This window comes from Pavona decussata, unplaced genomic scaffold, assembly GCF_977016875.1.
Source record: "Pavona decussata unplaced genomic scaffold, jaPavDecu1.1 SCAFFOLD_51, whole genome shotgun sequence".
Lineage (NCBI taxonomy): Eukaryota > Metazoa > Cnidaria > Anthozoa > Scleractinia > Agariciidae > Pavona > Pavona decussata.
Genome location: NW_028145473.1, coordinates 5,452,501 through 5,471,587, shown reverse-complemented (window position 1 = coordinate 5,471,587; position 19,087 = coordinate 5,452,501). Strand labels below are relative to the sequence as shown.

At 38.8% G+C, this 19,087-nt stretch overlaps 1 protein-coding gene across 2 annotated transcripts in view; it reads right to left on the bottom strand.

Annotated features, from left to right (window-relative positions):
* Positions 1–140: 140 nt before the first annotated feature.
* Positions 141–19,087, bottom strand: part of LOC146481220 (D-serine dehydratase-like) — a 23,791-nt gene continuing 4,844 nt past the window's right edge. For both annotated transcript variants that reach the window (XM_085108862.1, XM_085108863.1), the window contains exons 2-7: positions 17,969–18,249; positions 15,330–15,510; positions 12,644–12,765; positions 8,471–8,660; positions 4,067–4,172; positions 141–306 (exon numbers count right to left, since the gene is read on the bottom strand). In XM_085108862.1, coding sequence (XP_084964988.1) covers positions 217–306; positions 4,067–4,172; positions 8,471–8,660; positions 12,644–12,765; positions 15,330–15,510; positions 17,969–18,249 — 970 coding nt within the window. In that variant the 3' untranslated portion in view covers positions 141–216. The remainder of the gene's footprint in view (positions 307–4,066; positions 4,173–8,470; positions 8,661–12,643; positions 12,766–15,329; positions 15,511–17,968; positions 18,250–19,087) is intronic.

Here is a 19,087-nt window from a genome sequence, read left to right as displayed (position 1 = left end):
TTCTTGATTGTTTTTAATATTGTAGCCAACTCGGCGCTATGCGCCTTGTTGGCTATCTATCATCTTATATCCAACAAGCGTGAGTGGAATAACTGTTAACTATAAAGTATGATATATGGTAAATATATATATGGTATTATAATATGGTATATTAAAGTGGATCAATAGTGGAACTGTTATATTGAATTTTAACCATCTTGACCAGTGGTTTTAAATTCACCATCCTTTATTGGGAATCCACTTGTCCACAACTGAGTCCCCCTTCGTAACATAATACATAGCGTGCATATAAGCCGTGGCACATGACTAGAAAAAGGAACAAATATATAAGATTAGGGTCTCTGTGGGATATCGGTCCAGAAGTCAACGTATTCTGGACTTCATTCAATCATATGTTGAGGTTCATGTTACCTCATGCATTACTTCTGCTGGGACATAACCGTGCATCACAATTACGTGATACCACCTTGTAGGCTTCACGACCTGATAATACCTCTGGAAATGAGGGGATTGTGAGGGTTTTTCTGCTACAATTTTTGTGGAGGTGTTTACTAGTATATCAGGACGTGATTATCCAGTTCCATGCTGAGGGCCCACTCGTGGAGATTCTTCAATGGGGTTGAGTGTTCGGTCTCGTTTACGCTCCAGTTTGTACTTTAATAAGACAAGTATGGGTCTGTGGGGTCACAGGCGTACAAGTTTCCAGTCCATTTCAAGATGGACTTGATGACTTTCCACCTTTTACCACCGCACTTTTCTCAGTAATAAATACTTCTAGTTCTAATGTTATAATCTCTTCTAACCAAAAACATGTTGTGATAAAATCTCAAATTACCGACGAAACAGACCATCAAAACAATTGTGGCAAGTAAGAACAGTAACAGAAATTATTAAAACAGGTGTTTTAAACTCCAAACAGACAGGTTAAATTCACCAGGCCACGTGCGTGAACAAGCATATGGCCACTTGAACTTGGGTTGCCTGTGCCCGATGCTGAAACATGTTGAGATTCTACCTGTCGGCATTTTTTTTTTGTTTCCATTCTGCGCCTCTCTTCATTATTTCGATTGTGTAACTTTCCTATCTGTTGCTATTTGCCTCGATCATCAGCGCAGATCTGAATACATTTGACCACAGTAGCATGCCAATTGAAGCACGTCTAACTAATTGCACTGATTCTGGTTGTATCACAACAAAAAGTGACTTTACTGACAGTGTTGTCAGGCCTCAAATCCAAACTACTCTGTCAAATGTCTAACATAAGCCTTGCGTACTGTACACTACATACAATTCTAGGTGGGCTACAACTCTGAAACAACATTGAAGGGCTTATTCCAGGGATGGGGGAGAGAACTATAGAATTCTATAGAACTGTAATCTTAAAGCAATTAAAAAGCCAGATTTTCGTCTTTACTGCAACCAATAAATATTTTTTTCAGGCAAAGGTCAATTACAAGACCTTTTTGTCAGTCGTACACTTTCAAGACTTAACAATGTTGTTCGCAAGAAACAAAAATAAGAAAATTTCAACGATCTACTTCCTTACGTTTGAATAATTTTTTCTCCCAGTTTTCAACGTGGTAAACATCATGTTGCACGCCCACTTAGGGACAACACATGGGTCTTAAAGAATGTAGTATACCATCCTAGGTGATCATTAATTTTTGATTAAGATTGGGCAGGGACATATCCGAAAGGAACCCATATTCATATTAAACCAGAAATACCAAAAAAATATGCAATGGCCCTTTGCAAAATTCATCTGGCATGGGATCCAATTTGAGACAAACCATTATAGTTTTTGTTCCGGGAAGTTGGTGGCGGGGGAGATTGAGGGGGATAACAGAAAACAAATCCCCCCTCAGAACCTCAGAAATATTGTGATGTCTTTAGAAGAAACATAAGATAGCAAGTCACCTCTGTTTGCACAACCAAAAAGTCCGTGAATGAAAGTACACAATCAAAGGAAAACATTTTTAAACACTAAAATTTTACTCACAAAAACACAAGTTTGCTTCTATAGGCGAAATGCTTTTTCAGTCAATGAGGAATCTCAGCAAGCAAAATGAATCAAATCCAAAATTCTAAACTACAAAAACAACCAAAAAATTAATCTTCCTCTACACAAAAAAAAAATCGAAGAATTAAACTTCTCTTTCGAAATTCAATGCAAAAGTAGAACCCCTTCATATTTACATCGAATTGCCCAAGATGGTTTTCAAATTCAATTTGTCGCTATAAATGCCGAAAATATTTCACCTATTTATTCAGAAAAAAAAATGTATTTCAAGTTTCTGAGGCAAGAAGAAAGTCGCCGCTAAGTTTTCCTGACAATGGTGCGTAAAGTGCGCGCTTTGGATTACGCGTACAAGTTAGTTGTATGCGTCAGATTGCAAAGTAAGAATTTTCACGAAACTTCGAACAGAGATAAACTATAAAAAATGCCTGTTTGTGCGGTTCGAGGTAGGAGAACGCAATTCTAATCATGTCTTCCCTGTGCCTTTGTTTTTGTTGGTGGTGCTGTGTCCAACAAGCCAGCATGTTTTGACATTCCAAGGACACCAAAATGTGATGCTCGTCATCAAGTTCCCAAGGAATATTCCTGAAGAGCCACCTTTTCCAGGAAACTGAGAATGGGTTGTCATCGAAAAACTGTCAATACCAATGGGGATGAATGAACCCTTAGTGCTTGTACTTTTTGAACTATTCTCTCTTGTTCGTTTGTTCATTATTCACCTCAACGCTAATGCAACGTCACTTATAAATTCATGTCATTTGGGTTCTTCGCAATTGTTGCAAGTCTTTTAATTTGTAGAATGTGGGCGAACTAACCAGAAACTAAACTATTAGGAACGGATTTCATGTTGAGCACGTTGAAAGAACAAAACGAAAAAATTCACTGTCGGAAGCCTAAGGCATAGGAAGGCACGTGCAGGGTCATTGTTGTAATTTTGTTTTAGTGGCCTTAAGTGGAGGCCGATCCCCGCGAACTGTCAAGTGTGATCTTTGTTATTTCTAGAACGAGGTATCGTTTTGAATACAAAACCCTTCCTCAACAAAGCACATACCTACCAATAACCAAGTCGCGTGGCGCCCCACCCCCACTCCTTGGAGTCTCATCAGAAACTGAAAATTCTATTGTTTTGATCCGCAAGAGAAATTATTATTATATTAAGCTCTGCAGCTTGTAACATGTAGTAGCGGCCATCTTCACTAATTTGCTTTCATCCACAAAAAGAGCTACAATTTACAGCTTTAATTGTCCTTCTAAGAATCGATGTGTGATTGCAAGCCACTTAGCCAATCCAGAGACCTAATGTTGACAATGATAAGCGACACGTACTTGAACGAACCATAATCCCAGCCGTCATACTTCATCAAAAACATCAACAACAATTGCAATGAACTTTCTTGGTTGCCTTATGTCCTGACAAGCACTTATTACTACAAATTAGATACTTTAATTCACCCGCCAGCACATGCAACGACAGAGGAACCACTTCCACAATCCAAAAATAGGTCTTGCACGCCTTTTAATGCTTTTTTTTAACATGACATCCAAATAAAGGCGGTGGTAAGGGATGTCTGTAAGGGGAGGTTGGAGGCCATCTTTCAAAAATATCTGATGTCTACAATCCTTTTTTTATTATTTTTTTTCGGAAAATATGAGTTTTCCAGCTGAACAAGAGCAACACTGCTCGAGAGGGTCGCCTTTTAAACCCTCCGCGAACGCCATCTTGAATTTGGGTGCCGCTTTTTAAGTGCCATGTGACGTCATCGTACGCCATATTGTATTTTTAACTGAGATGCCTCCGCACCCTCCGCTGCCAAGTGGGAGGGTATACTACCATTACCAGTTGATATTCTGAGACTACATTGCACCGAGTGAAAAAAAAAAAAATAACAAGGTCAACACATTAACCCTCTTATGACTCGTTCCCTGTAGGATGCAATGACCTTGAAAGCGTTTCCAAAGGAAAAAGTAACTAAAACATTATAGAAGTCATGGGCCACAGCAGGCTGGGATTGAAAAAGGACATAATCAATTCAGAGAAAATATACTTACATGATAAGGAATCATCTTCAGAAATGACCCAATTGGATAGAGGGACAGATCTAAAGTCCCCTCGACGGCTTTTACGATCCCAATTTCTTGTGTCATTTTAACAAGCCTGTAAGAAGTTCAACAATGAAAATAAACAAGGTATCCTATTTCACATTAGTGTTTTCAAACAACAGTTTTAGAAGGAGGAAAAGTAATATACACCTCCATGAAATATTAACTTCACCTAACTCAGGACATTGTTGGCTCGATAAAATACACGACTCCAACGTGTTCATTAATTGTCTTCACTTAAACTGTTTCAGCAGGGCTCAAGTTCGTTTTGTAACTAAGGTCCAACACTAAAAGCTAAGGGCCCACAGTTTAAAATATAAGGAGCACAAAATTCGTATTGTCGTAAATAATAACAATACTGTGTATATAACATCCCAACTTTGCTCCCAAACATTTTTCAATCTGTCTGTTTTACATTGACCAATGTGGCATGGTCGGCAATTATTTCTTGCGTTGTGAAGTAAAAAATTCGAAAATCCGCCGATTGATCTGTTTCAGCGCAGTCTACCCTTAGTCTCTTGAGTAAAGAATTAAGTAATTTACTTTTGCTGAAACCAATTCTGCACAGAACTTCAAATTCTATGTCACAAAATGCCGCCTGAAGTGTCTCCTTCGAAACAGGCCGATGAAAACAATGCAAGCAGTGCTGCTTCAACGAGTGATCCAAATCTTTCCTTCATTTCTTCTCAAATTGCGAATTGAACGACGGATCGGATTCGATATATATATTAGAGGCAACGTGAGAGCTCCGCAGATACCATTTACAGGTTCACTAAACTTTTCAAAGAAATGTTCTTAACATTCTCAGTGACCAAAAGAATAAATAAACTTGGCTTCAAAAATGTTAGCACCAATTGCTCCTTTTTAAAGTGACCATTCAAGCGTACCGTAAAGTTCCGATAGTAGCGACCCTCGTTACTTTCAGAATTAGCAGTACTTTCGGGGACTCGTTACTTTCGGGGAACAAAAAACCAGGAAACAAAGCTAGCGCTAGCTCTTTTTTCCGAAATGAAAAGTAATATGATTCGCACAGAACTCAAACAACAGACAGAACAAAAACTATTCTGACGCAAGAGTGCCAGACCACATTGGGACTTGCACCTCCAGGCGCAACGAGCAAGATTCAACCACTCGATGTTGCATTCAATGCAAAATTTAAGAAGAGTGTTGACAGACCACTACGGAACATTTGTTCGCAAATCCAGAGCTATTTATGAGTGGAAAAGTAAGCGCTGGTGATCGGCGTGTGCTTTTCACGAAATGGGTGGGTACGGCATGACAAGAGATGTGGCGTCGGCGGAAAGACACAGTTATCCGTTCATTTGTGAAATGTGGCAATGATAGTAGGGACAGTGAAATAGACATCGATGGTCTACCGGACTACCGCATGAATGAATCGAATTCTTCTCTGACTCAGGGGAGGAAAGCTAAACTCAGTGCTTTTAGTCCATGACACATCAATGCGTTTTATACTGCAGTATATAGAGTTTTCAATTATAATTTGAAGAAACGTGCCAGTTGTTAATACGAAAATTCACCAGTTTAGTTTTCACATGACGCCGTCAGTGAACTGATGTCAAGGACGAATGATGCCAGCTTAAGGCTTTCTCTTGTTGTTAAGTGTCTTATCGTGACCAATTTGTCAATGCACGAAGATATTAGCATTTTTGACTACGGATTGGCAAACAATAAAGGCATTCGGTATGTGTGTGACGTAATTAAAAAAACTTGGTCTCGCTACTTTTTGGGGGCCTCGATACTTTCGGAGGCTCACTATTTTCGGGATTTATTAGAAGCCGCAAAGTTTTGACGTTAGTTTCGGGGGGCCGTTAGTTTCGGAGGGTCGTTACTATCGGAACTTTACGGTATTTGTTCATAAGTGTGAGTTTCACTACAGAACGCAAGTACACACGTTGCCAGCCGATAACCTGAAAAAGTTGCCTGGCCTGTGGCATGGGGTAATCACTCGTTTCCATGTCTCAAACCGTCCTTGGACATTTACTTAAGACTACATGAAGTGAAAATACAAAACTGAATGCAAGGCTGGCACTACGGCAAAGGGCAGATTTATCAGTGGCCAATATTTCGACTAATAGAATTAGTCTTCCTCAGGGCCAGAGCTATACTGAAGGAAAATATAATACTCTTCTATATTTTTGTTATCTCATATTTACAAGTACGCTGTCTTCATGTCATGTATTAGCTAATCATTTGTTTGCATGTATTTTTTCAAATTTTAATTTTAGGAGCCGTTAGTATATTTTTGTTATCTCATATTTACAAGTACGCTGTCATCATATCATGTGTTAGCCAATCATGTTTTTCCATGTATTTTTCAAACTTTAATTTAAGGAGCCGTTATTATATTTTCCTTCAGTATAGCTTTGGCCCTGAGGAAGACTAATTCTGTTAGTCGAAATATTGGCCACTGATAAATCTGCCCTTTGCCGTAGTGCCAGCCTTGCATTCAGTTTTGTATTTTCACGTTCAAGTGACGCCTGACACGAGGTCTTCCACAAGAGAGATCCGGCAAAATTACCAGCAAGTTTAATTCCTGCGTTGTGTGGACCTCTGCATTCAAAAGTTTTCTACATGAAGTGAAGCTTAGGTTAGCATAAATAGCGCTCCGATTCGCCGAAATAGCTCCCCAGTTAGCTTAGTTTAGCTTACGTAGCTTGCGGTTAGCATTTATATCGAGGGTTAGGATATGTAGCCAAAAAAATCCAGATTCTCGCAGCGAGTCCTCAGTAGTCTAGTGGGTTAGGTCACTGCCTGGTGACCTATAGGGGTGCTTACCATTAACATGGAAAACCCGGAAATTCAAGTTGGAAGATCAAATGGTACGCATCATTCCATTTGGAGTACTTCTGAAATTATGGGCTTCTGGTCAAAGTGATGCATTTTTATTACTCCTTTTGGGATTTACAGCTGATGCTCATACATTTTGCATGTTATCCGTCTTCTGTTAAGACAAACTAAATCATTTCGTATTTATGACGAAAATTTCCACCCGGGTGGTTTGCGTAAATGGTAAGCACCCTAATCTCGCTCGAATCTCGCTCTATTTATGTACCTTCTTTTTTCTCTCCTAAAAAAATATTAAGTGCGATTTATACTTCGTGTTAGAAGATTTGAAGAAAGAGAGAGGGCGGTTTGAGGTATGGAAACAAATGCTTACCGTGACATGGAAGGCCTCACTACAATGTAATCATAACATTAAATTAAGGACGGTGCCTACTTTTGTTACTGCGCATACGTTCTGCGCATCTCGAGATATTCGGGTTTCCTATGGGTGGCGCCTACTAATACAGGGATATTTTCTGCGTGGTTTAAAAGTACGCGGAGAAAGCAGAACTTAGCTAGTGTTCTTGGTATCCAAAAAGAAAATTGGGGGTAACCATGCATTTTTCAGATATAATAAAGTTTCAATTTGATAAAAAACGCCATACATTGCTTTGTATTCTAGCACTTTTTAGAATAATCATTTCTTAAGGTTACCCGGGACCTTCAGAGGTGTCTTCAGAGGTGTCTCGCGTCCAAGCGATGTAGCGCGTCCGGTTTAAACTGTAGATACCTGAACCCTTATATCAAATTAAAGCTTATAGAGCTGGCTATCCAACTAAACCAAGAATTTTGAAATAAAATGAATTGCCGAATTTTTAGCGCTGTTTTCTCGAATAATTTTTTTTCACTTGGAGGAGCCACTTCAAAGAGCTAAAACTCACAAGGAATTTGTTCGTTTGCCTTCAAATTTGGACAGTAGCTAGTTCAACATATAAACAACAAAAACGTGTCTGCGAATTTTTTCTTTCAAAATATTTTTTCTCCGAGAGTGATTTTTGTACGATTACTCCACATTTTTTTCATCCTATTTCGAAAATGCTCTATAACTTTTCACTGCGATTGAATATGGCAAAACGCAGACACGTTTTTTTAGCGCTTTGGGTCAGGAATCTGAGGAGCAAATTAAATTAGCAAAAAACAAAATTCACTTAGACTTGTAGCTTTAAAAAGGTGATTCGGACGCTCGCAATTAGAGGTCGTGAAAAATTCGACAATTTATCTTATTTCAAAATTCTGGTATGGTTTGATAGTCAATTCTATAAGCTTTAATTTGATATAGGGGTTTAGGTATCTACAGTTTAAAATGGACGCGCTACATCGCTTAAACGCGAGACACCTCTGAAGGTCCTGGGTAACCTTAATTACCTCTAAAAAAATGCGTGGTTGCCCCCAATTTTCTTTTTGGATTCCAATAGCCCTTGCTAAAATCTGCTTTTCCTGCATAGTAATAAAATGCGCAAAAATACTTCTGTATTAGTAGGCACCGTCCTTAAGAACAACTCGGCTTACTTGAGATTAGGATGTCCTTCAAAGAAACAAAATCCCGTCTTCAGTTTCCCAAGGCTGTCAAGTGATAATCCAGTCCAGCCACAGTCAATTAAGATTTGCCCTCTGTCAGGATAAGTTCCTATAACTCTTGTCAACACTCGCACTGCAATATCACTCATTTCACAAGACCCTATTAGGAACTGTTGGTAATCTAGGAAAGGTAAAGCATTTATAGGATCAAACAAAACCCCAGCAATTTACAGTCAATCCACATCACGCGTGACCAATATTTTTGAAATTTGAACGGAGCTTTGAACATCGCCAACGAGATTTCAGAGTTCCCATAGAAATTTCCCTAGTTTATTGACGGTATAAAGCTATGAATTTTAATTTACATCACAGCATTAAGAATAACAATTGTTTCCCAAGTATTTGAATCTTTTGATTGATTGATTGATTGATTGATTGATTGATTGATTGATTGATTGATTGATTGATTGATTGATTGAATGATTGATTGATTGATTGATTGATTGATTGATTGATTGATTGATTGATTGATTGATTGATTGATTGATTGATTGATTGATTGATTGATAGACTTGCTTACAAGTCGAGCTTAGAGAGCGCGAAGCGCGATCGTCAGAGCTCGAGCGAGCGAGCGCGGAGCGCGAGCGAGCGAGAGCTCGACTTGTTTCCCTTGCTGGAAATCGAATCAAGTGACGTCATTTTGGCGCGAACTTTTCAGGGTGCGAAGTTCAAACTGTCAACTCAATGCATTCTTGTCATTTCAGTCATTTCAACGCATCTTTGGAAACGCCGACAATTGCATTGGAAAACTTTCTCAATGCGTTTCAAAACGTTGGGAGTGTTTCCGAACGAAACCAAAATACGTTGAAAATCATTTAAAAATTGGGCCAACGCATTTGCAAAACATTTTTCAAACGTTGACAACGCATTTGAAGAGTGAAAGGACAAGTCATTTTCTTTATCAGCCCCGCGAAACGACAGTTTCGTACACACTGTTCATGCGAAGATTTTGTTTACATTTTGATGACTGCAGAAATTATGTCGATTCGCTTCGCGAAGATTTTTAAAATGCTCTACTTCGAATGTGCGAGTAATAATAATAATACCGGCTACTGCTAGCGCTGCTACTGCAATGATAAATGTTAAAATGAAAGCACTACACAGCATGACATGCAGAGTGCTGTCTTGACGGGGAAACCTGGAAAACAACATAAAATGTATCGGCTCTAATGGGTTTTCCTATTATATACCGAACGAAATTCGGCCGTTAACTCGTTTGGGATAACGGCCGAATCCGTATCGCTTTATAACAACCGAGCAAGTTAACGGCCGAAAAATGCTTGCTATATACCGAACAAGGTTGAAGCTTATCTCGTTATTATCAAAACACTCATTACAAATGCAGCATATAACTCGGTCAGTATAAGCCACAAAATACCGATCGATCGCCTTTTGATGTTGATGTCCGTTTAACCGGAACCAAGCAAACGGACATAACATAGATCTTTTCTTTCGCCGTGACGTAGAAAATCGAAAACGAATGGGGTCACCTCAAAGGTCAAGCTTTTTTTCCCGATCCGATAAAAACACGTCCTTTCCACAACAGTGACTTTCGATTACTTTGCGCTGATGTTCGCGGACATCTCTGTACTTTGCTTTTTGCAACCTATACACGAATTGCGTCGTTAAATGAACGTGTAATCAGTGCGAGGAAATTAGAAGTTCTTGGTCGTAGACCGGAATAACAATCGCTATCGAAGAGCTAGTGTTGTATGTTCAAACAGCTTCGCGCGTGATCTGGTTATGATCTGGCTTGATTGACGTGTACTTTCATATCGCTGGTTCTGATTGGATAATGCTACAGGAGGAAAATTCCTCCTGTAAATTTGGCGCGCTGCAAGTGATAAAAGTCGCTCGCGCCAGGTCTATTCAAAGAGAAGCAAGCGAGCGACTTTGAGAAAGTCTGATTGATTGATTGATTGATTGATTGATTGATTGATTGATTGATTGATTGATTGATTGATTGATTGATTGATTGATTGATTGATTGATTGATTGATTGATTGATTGATTGATTGATTGATTGATTGATTGATTGATTGATTGATTGATTGATTGATTGATTGATTGATTGATTGATTGATTGATTGATTGATTGATTGATTGATTGATTGATTGATTGATTGATTGATTGATTGATTGATTGATTGATTGATTGATTGATTGATTGATTGATTGATTGATTGATTGATTGATTGATTGATTGATTGATTGATTGATTGATTGATTGATTGATTGATTGATTGATTGATTGATTGATTGATTGATTGATTGATTGATTGATTGATTGATTGATTGATTGATTGATTGATTGATTGATTGATTGATTGATTGATTGATTGATTGATTGATTGATTGATTGATTGATTGATTGATTGATTGATTGATTGATTGATTGATTGATTGATTGATTCAGTAAATGCATCTTTTTCGGAAATATTTCCAGAGAAATGTTCAAGATTCCATTCAAATGCCAGACATTACAATGAGGAATTCGAATGTTCATTTCATTCCCGGAAATACTAGTCACGCGTGACGTAGACTAACTGTAAGGCCCTGACCAGCCAGGGCTTTAGCCAGAAGGACTGGACTTTTATAGTCCAGCTGCTAGCGACCAAACAAATGTCTAATTGTTTACTCGGAGATTACGTTGCCAGATTACATCGCTAAGACTAACATTTTTTTTTATCTGGAGTAACCGCAAATTCAACATGACAACGAGGCTAAACTACACAATACAGGCCAACTTTTCGAGGTATACCTTTTGAGCTGGCTAGGTGGCTCGCCAGTACCTCTTGAATATATTAAGATTAAAGCTTAAAGTTCTTTGCGGTTCTTTTTTCACTATTGAGTATTTGAACATTAGTCTACATCCCTCTTAAAAGTGTGTTTCAGTGGCAGGAACCAAGGGTTTCAGGTCCCTTGCCTGTTAGCAAAAGATTGTAGGTAGGGGTTCGGAGGAGGGGTTTGGGTACTCCATAGCTTAGTCATCTTTGTCCCCAGTAGGACATAAGGCATCGAAAATCTGCGTCCATGTGGGCCTGTCTTTGGCTACGTGTTGAGCCTCGCCATATGTCAGAACCATATCCTTCAGCTCCGTTCACAGTTCGCCGCCAGGTTGTTTTGGGGCGGCCTTTTTTGCGTTTACCAGGTGGAGTCCATCTCAAAGGTGTCTTGGGTATACGGTTCTGGTCCATTCTGACGACATGCCCAAGCCTTCGTAAGCATCGGCGCTTGATCTCTGGCTCTTGGTCTTTCTGTACAGTTCCTCACTTGAGATATTTTCAGGTCAGAAGATGCGACAGATCTTCCTGAGGAATCCATATCACCTTTTACCACACGCCAGCTTTCCGAGCCATACAGAAGGACAGATTTGACATTGCTGTTATATAGTCTGACCTTCGTTCTCAGGCTATACTGCTTAGACTTTCAGATGGGTTGAAGTCTTGCAAATGCACCGTGTACTTTCCCGTGCCTTGCTCTGATATCCTTTTGTGTTGCATTGTCCTTGCCGACAAGGCTGCCAAGGTTGGTAAAGTCCTCAACAAAATTCAAGTGGATTACCATTCACTGTGATAGGTACATCTGGGGTGGCATTAATGCACATCACTTGTGTTTTGGAGGCACTGATGATAAAAGTCTGTTTGCTTGGCGAAGGTGTTCAGCCTGTCGGTTGTCTCTGCTGTAGCTTTGAGGACATCAGCAAAGTCTAGGTCTTCAAATTTGGAGAAGAGAATCCAGTGGGTGCCTCTAGGTCTGTCAACTTTTGCCTTCCGCCTGACCCAGTCAAAAAAATGGCAAGCAGGAGAAGGATGGGAGAGAGGATACAACACTGTCTCTGTTCCTAAAGGATGCCTGCTCCACCCTTATGTAGTATGTAGAAAGATCTTAAAATTCAGCATTTTAAAGGATCACAAAAATAGACTGTGATCGTAGATAGTATGGAGTGAACGTTTGACTTTTTTGTGTTTCAGTATATAGAGCATCATGATTTGATAAAATTTGATCTAATTTGAATCGTTGTTAATTCACAAATCGAAACCCCCTTTTTAAAACCTGCAGTTTACAACTTTAAATTTGGGACAGATGAGATACCTCACTTACCATAAAAGACGTAGTTTCCTGGGTGAAACTCAGTAATTCCACAAATATCGTCTGGAGGCTTAGAACAACTTGGAGTTGAACCAACTGCAACAACAGGGCAATTTATTCCAGTTTCCTTAAGCCTAACAGAAGAGTAAATAGAGAAGGTGTACGTTGTTACAGACATCGCTCATTGAACAGCATGATCAATATTACCCAGCCAAGGATGAAGTTTAAACATCAGATCACATCCTTCAGAGTCCGTATCTTCTACATAATTATAAATAATTTGCCAAAAACTCACCGTTTGCTACACTTAAGGTTCCCTCGGCGCTATTGAGCAATGGAAAATTGTTATGTCACCTAACCACATTAGATCTCTAAAAATCTACTTGTTCAAATTAAAAAATCTTTCAGGATATGTATAACATGCCCAGAAGGACAGCTAAGGAATGCTCGGCGCAAAGAAGTATGAGCAACTCGCAGGTGTGGTTGTAAAATTCTTTCATCCACAGCTCCTTATTTTTGGATTAACTGACTCCACCTCTGTTGCTGTTGATGAAGTACACATTAGAGCGGTTTTGAATTGTGTCGAAAATAATTGCGTTTTTGCTTTGGTTTTGCATAACTACGCTCTGTGATTGGTTGATAACACTCGCGTCGCTTTCTCAACCAATAAGATGTAAAACCAAAACCAATCGTGCCTCGCTTGCACGTGTTTTCCCGCGCTCGGCGCTTGTTACGTGTATTTGCTCTGAATTCTAATTGGTTCATTGCGCTGTTTGCACCTGTTGTGATTGGCCAGAGTAATTGCTTTGGCAGTGGTTTTACGACACTCCCTTAAAAACCGCTCTAACATGTACGGTGACTGAATTGACTTATTGGGTATCAACATCGAACAAAATCTTACATTTGTTAAGCAACTTCTTTTGCTTGTGAGAAATTAAAATAACGAGATAAAAAAGGTAGGTCAGAGTGCTCATTTAAGAGAAAACAACAGTTAGTAATTGGCTGGTCTTAGCATCAAGGAAAATCTGCAATGTTTCCAACGTGCTTGTGCGAATAACAGAAGAAATTATGCGCAGTAAGAATGGTTGGTGGATTCCTCGCATCCAAGCATCGAATAATTCACCTATTCGACCAACTAATTGTCCTGTGAATTCGCGCGGAACAAGTATTTCCTGATACTTAGCGACGAGGCCACGCACACATTGAGTTGTCTAAAATCATGGGATATTTTTCAACACAATGACAACAAAGCACAGTTTTTTTTTTTTTGCAGAAAAGCTGGAGACGACCTTTATTTTGCCATTTTCTCGGCCAACACACGAAATTACTTATAACGCAGGATATTTTAAATGTAGTGCACGGACGACGAATATTTAGTGCACCATGACCATATCTGGGTAGTGTTACAATATGCTGTGAAAGAATCTCCCTTGACCCTCCGCCATCTTGTGTGCAATGCTCACGTGACCCCCCCCCCCCCCCCAAAAAAAAAAAAATGAATAGACAAATAAATTAAATAAAAATAATAATAAAAAACACTGGACTGAAGAAAATTATCTCAACTAAAAACAAATTCTCAATCACTTTTGTTCATTATTGTACTTCATACTTTGAACGGAATAACAGCCCTAACATTAAGGCAGACATCCCAACAAACCACACTATTTCACTCAGAATACAACGGGCTAACGAAGATTGTCAGGCCTCTCCGATATTTTTATTGGTTCCTGAGAAAATCCATTGTTACAACGTAATTTTTTTCAATGAGTCTCACGTACTGAGACACCACAAGAAATCTATTTCAAAAATGAAAAGCCAGAACCACTTTGGTGCATTAACATGTGAAGACACTGGCCAAATTTCGTTAAAATCTGATAAATCTAGATACCCTATTAATCTATTTGAATGGAGGGCTACTCGCAAAAACAAACCCGGATTTTTGGCCTTCAAAGATTTACATACGGTAGTTTTTGCACCTCATTACAGCAGGTGTCAACAAGCAAAAGGTCATGCCGCCGACCAACAGAAATCAACACAGGAACTCCTTACGAAGACTGCATGGTGAGAAAGCAATCTAATTAAATTCACAGGAAAGGCATAGCAGCCATGTTCTCCTTGTTTTGCTTCTGAGCGAGTGTATTGAAGTCAGCAATTGGCAAAAATAAAGGAAAGACATATAGCGCGTTGTGGCTCTCTCGATTCTTCTCCGATCTATGAAGTTGAAGGCTGATAAAACCAGGAGCTCTTGTCACTGTGCGAGATTTTCTTATTTGCTTTTCCCCTTCTTACGGGGTCTTGGCTTAGTACTGGTTTGTGTCCTCCTTTCTCAACGAGAATTTTTAACAAACATGACACTGGAATATAAACCAAAAAAAAAACAACAAAATAATGAAATGTCAAAAAAGCTTCCCAATGAACCTGTTTGCCGCGGAAAGGTCAATGGCGAGTTCACATCTTTTGGAGATTATGACACTTCGGTGTTTCTGTACATGTAAATACTGTTTTAAAAAAGTTATTTTCCTTTAGTTAATAAGTGGTGCGGATTTTAAGATTTCATTTTTCTCTTTTTGGAAATTGTTTAATTATGAAATAAACTTTATTTCGTTGAAAAAAGTAGCCCCGCCAACCTTTGGAATAGCCTTACATGTAGCATAGGGGAAACGTTTTTATTATAAAACACCTTAGGAATGATCCTTACTTGTTGTAAAAAATGATGCCTCTCTTCCATGATTCTGATGTAGTCTCCTTGATTCTGTCTTCACCATCACTGTTATATGCCCTTCCTTCATGAATATAAAGGCCCTTAAACTCTACACACTTCTTGGAAGCTATTGCCCTGGCCAGTTCCACACTTTGAGGATCTTCATACCACACACCCGCTGAAACAATGATTATATGGGATTATTTTAAGTCATTCTTTGTGTAGAGAATTCATGAAATTGAGACTTTTACACTGCTCAGTCAAATATTTGACAAAGAACCCTTTTTCAAACATGAAATTGCTGTTAGAGCACCGAGAAGGAAATATCAAGGTATTTATCCGGGGAAGAACAAACTATAAGCAGTTTTTAGCGACTTCTCTACAATACACAGGAAGAACTGAAAAAATTGGCCAATCTATTCAAATTGCAATCCATTTCCATCCTAGCCATCTGCAGCCATACATACTTAATACTAGTTTCTGTGCATTAGTAGGGTAATTATTAACAAAACTGAACCATTATTTTGACAATTCCATCGATTCACAATGTTTTTTTGCTTTTCAAAAAAACACAAAAAATCGGTGGCACTGCTCCTTTAGATGTCTGTAAGTTGTATTTATCTCAACAAAATTGAAATTGCTTGCATTGTTTCTATGATTAAACAACTGATTACTGATAACAATTACAAAGCAAAAGGGATTTTAGCCGTCCTATGAGTTACCTATGCACAATGCAGCTGGGATACATACATGAGCTGAGTGAATCTGAATTTTTTTTTTTTAATTTTTATTAGGCTAAGACACACAATATTTACAGTACTACGCCCTACTTATAGCACTTACAAAGTAATAATTCTTACAGTTTTTGCAATACTTACAATATCCGGTTGACAATATCGAATCTGAATTTATATTCAGACTTTTTGCACAGTAAACAATAATGTGAAAATGTGGCATAAAATTAGGTGGCCAGAGCCGTACCTAGGATTTTTTGTCTGTGGGGCAAACTCTGCGCACCCCTCACAAGGGTCTACCGTATGCAGACAGGGTTTCTAGTTGGACATTAATTTTGTTTTCACTTCTACACCGAAAGTTGCCTTTACAACGTTTAGAGAAAAAAAAAACACACCGATGCTTTTTGTTTTAAATTGCCATGACTTTTTATGGAGGTAACGTCTTGCTTAGCTTTTTAGCTTGAAGCAAATATTGTCTCTCATTTTAAAACACAGTCGATGCACTGCTGTAAACAAAGGGAGAAAATCACTGAGCTTCCACAATTCAAACGCACTATATCAGCGGAGCCAAGCATTTGCAAAAACACAGTCGTTATTTAAATACAATTCAAGCCTGTTCAGTATTACTGTGACACGTTGCATAGCTCTATAACACGCTACAACGATTACTAGAGAACCAAAAAACCAAATAGTCGTGCCAAGAAAGACAACTCCTTGTGACAAACACTAGCTGGGCCCGGCATTGCAACAATTACAGAATGAAGCTCATTGCATGATACAAGCAATGATTAATTTCTGTCCTAATATTGCCAAATCTGAACAAGAAAGGCAGTTAAAACTATCAAGCACTTAAAAGAGCCAAGCCAAACCCAGCTGAAATGCCATATGTGGCATAAAAACACCGTCGTTGAACACACGGAGTAAAAGGTCATATTCAAAACGAAGAGAATTCAAAAGAGGAAACTCAAAAATCATTAGGCACAAATGACCCGTCCGATGATGAACATCCAAACCCGCTACAAATACTTGCGAGCAGCGCAGGCTTTTAAAACCAATTTATCTCTGAAAAAAAAAAATACTTGCATAAGCTCGATTTAAAAAGGCTAACAACACGCGCCTGAAAGTGGCGTAGGCTTATCAGTCTTTATTTACACACCAAATTCTAAAACAAGGCAGCCCAAACTGACAAAATCATTATTTTCATAAGAAAACTGGTACTGGCTTTTGCCTCAAAAGATTTTCCAAAATAATTATTTGGAATTCACATTGAAGGAATATTTGTTCAGTCAATTAGTCGATTTTCTTGTGATCAGTGTGATGTTAGAAACAAATTGAGTTTTCCTGGCAGGGGCAGCTGCCCCCTCTGCTCCCGTGCTATGTACGGCCCTGGTGGCAGAAATTAAGGTACAACAAACGTGAAATAAAGCTGTTTTTATCTCAAAAATTTTAGTTCACTAATCTTTTTTTTTTTTCGCATGCATGCTTGCAAGGTCCAGTATGCTGCTTCAAAAGAGGGTGGGGGGAGGGGGGGGTGGATATTATCCAACTGGTAGAAGTTAAATATCCAAAAAAAAAACCTTTTTGGCATAACGTTGATCTTCTGTATAACATTTTATTATGCCACCAGAAGTTAAAGAATTTTCGATGTGGTTTTTTAGATAATTTGAAAAAACGGACATGTGGAGCTCAGGTATTGCCATGACAACAGGTACCGGTAAGTCAAAATAAGCCTTAAGGTACAGCCATTCAGGAATGGATTGTAAAGAAATTCATACTTTTCAGACATGACCAGGGTCTTTCACTGTTTTACAAACAGTAAAAATAGTGAAAACCCTTCCCAGCCTCTTCAAAAACTTCAGTTTGCTGTAGTAAAAAAGCTGGATGAGGACTAATATGACTCACCTCGGTTGTAGCCACAGTCAACTTTGAGAAAAATGGACCACTTTTTTCCCTGTGCAGGGTGGTTATCAACCAATGAATTGAGTATAACATAGTTATCTATCACTACATGAAACTTTTCAAGGCGCAACAAAAGCTGGGAGGCCTGTGGAATCTTGTCAGGGGAGAGTGGATAAGCATAAGTGATGTCATCATAGCCTGCATTAGAATAAAACTCTGCTTCAGCTAACGTTGAAATTGATATGCAAATCTTAGAGCCACCGGTCATGTAGTCCCCAGCTTCCCTGAAATAAAATAATGAAAAAATTTTAATGAAAGAATTTTACTTAATTAGCAAATAAAACCTTAAGTTGGAAAACTTGATTTTGCAAACTCAAATTCAATCCAGGGTCATACCCAGACTTTCAGGAGAGGTGAGGTAAGTGTTATGAGCACCAAAGGCCCAAGTCTGTAGGGGGAAGGGAGGGGTTGGCAGACCATGCGTCCCCAGAAAGTTTTGAAATCTGAAATGCTATTTTTAGCACTTTGCCATCAATTTTTCTTCAATGAAGAACATGTCTTGTTCAGGTGTAAAATGGTAGCTGTTTTATTGCTTACAAGTCCACATTTTGCTCTTTGGCCATGTAATGCTTGCACCAAGTGTCAAACTCCCTTCCTGATTCACTGGTTGCTACAGCGCGGGGGTGTGGTGGAGGAACATTCAAATACGGTTTCAAAATTAAAGTGACAGGCTCACAAGACTCCTTCACTGTGTTACCCACTTTTCCTCCTTGTCGTCCGGCCAATTTAGATTTATAGTGGGTATACCAGGGATTGAAGGACTTGTCCTCTGGAATCATTTGAATTTTTCCCGATATAATTTAGCCAGTGCGAAAACAGCAACCTCTCAATTCCCACAGCGGAAGGGAACTTCAATTAAGTTAACAACAAGTCCAGAAAAGAATACGTCATACTGAATTAAGGGGAAATGTGAAATTAAAGAAGTCAAACAATCCAAGAGGCCTGAGATAAATTTCACAAAATACAAAAATTACAAAAATTGTAATTTTCAGAAAGAAATGTATGGTATGCAGGCAGTGGTAGCCTGCCGGCCTACATTTTTTGTAAAAGTCATGAAATCAA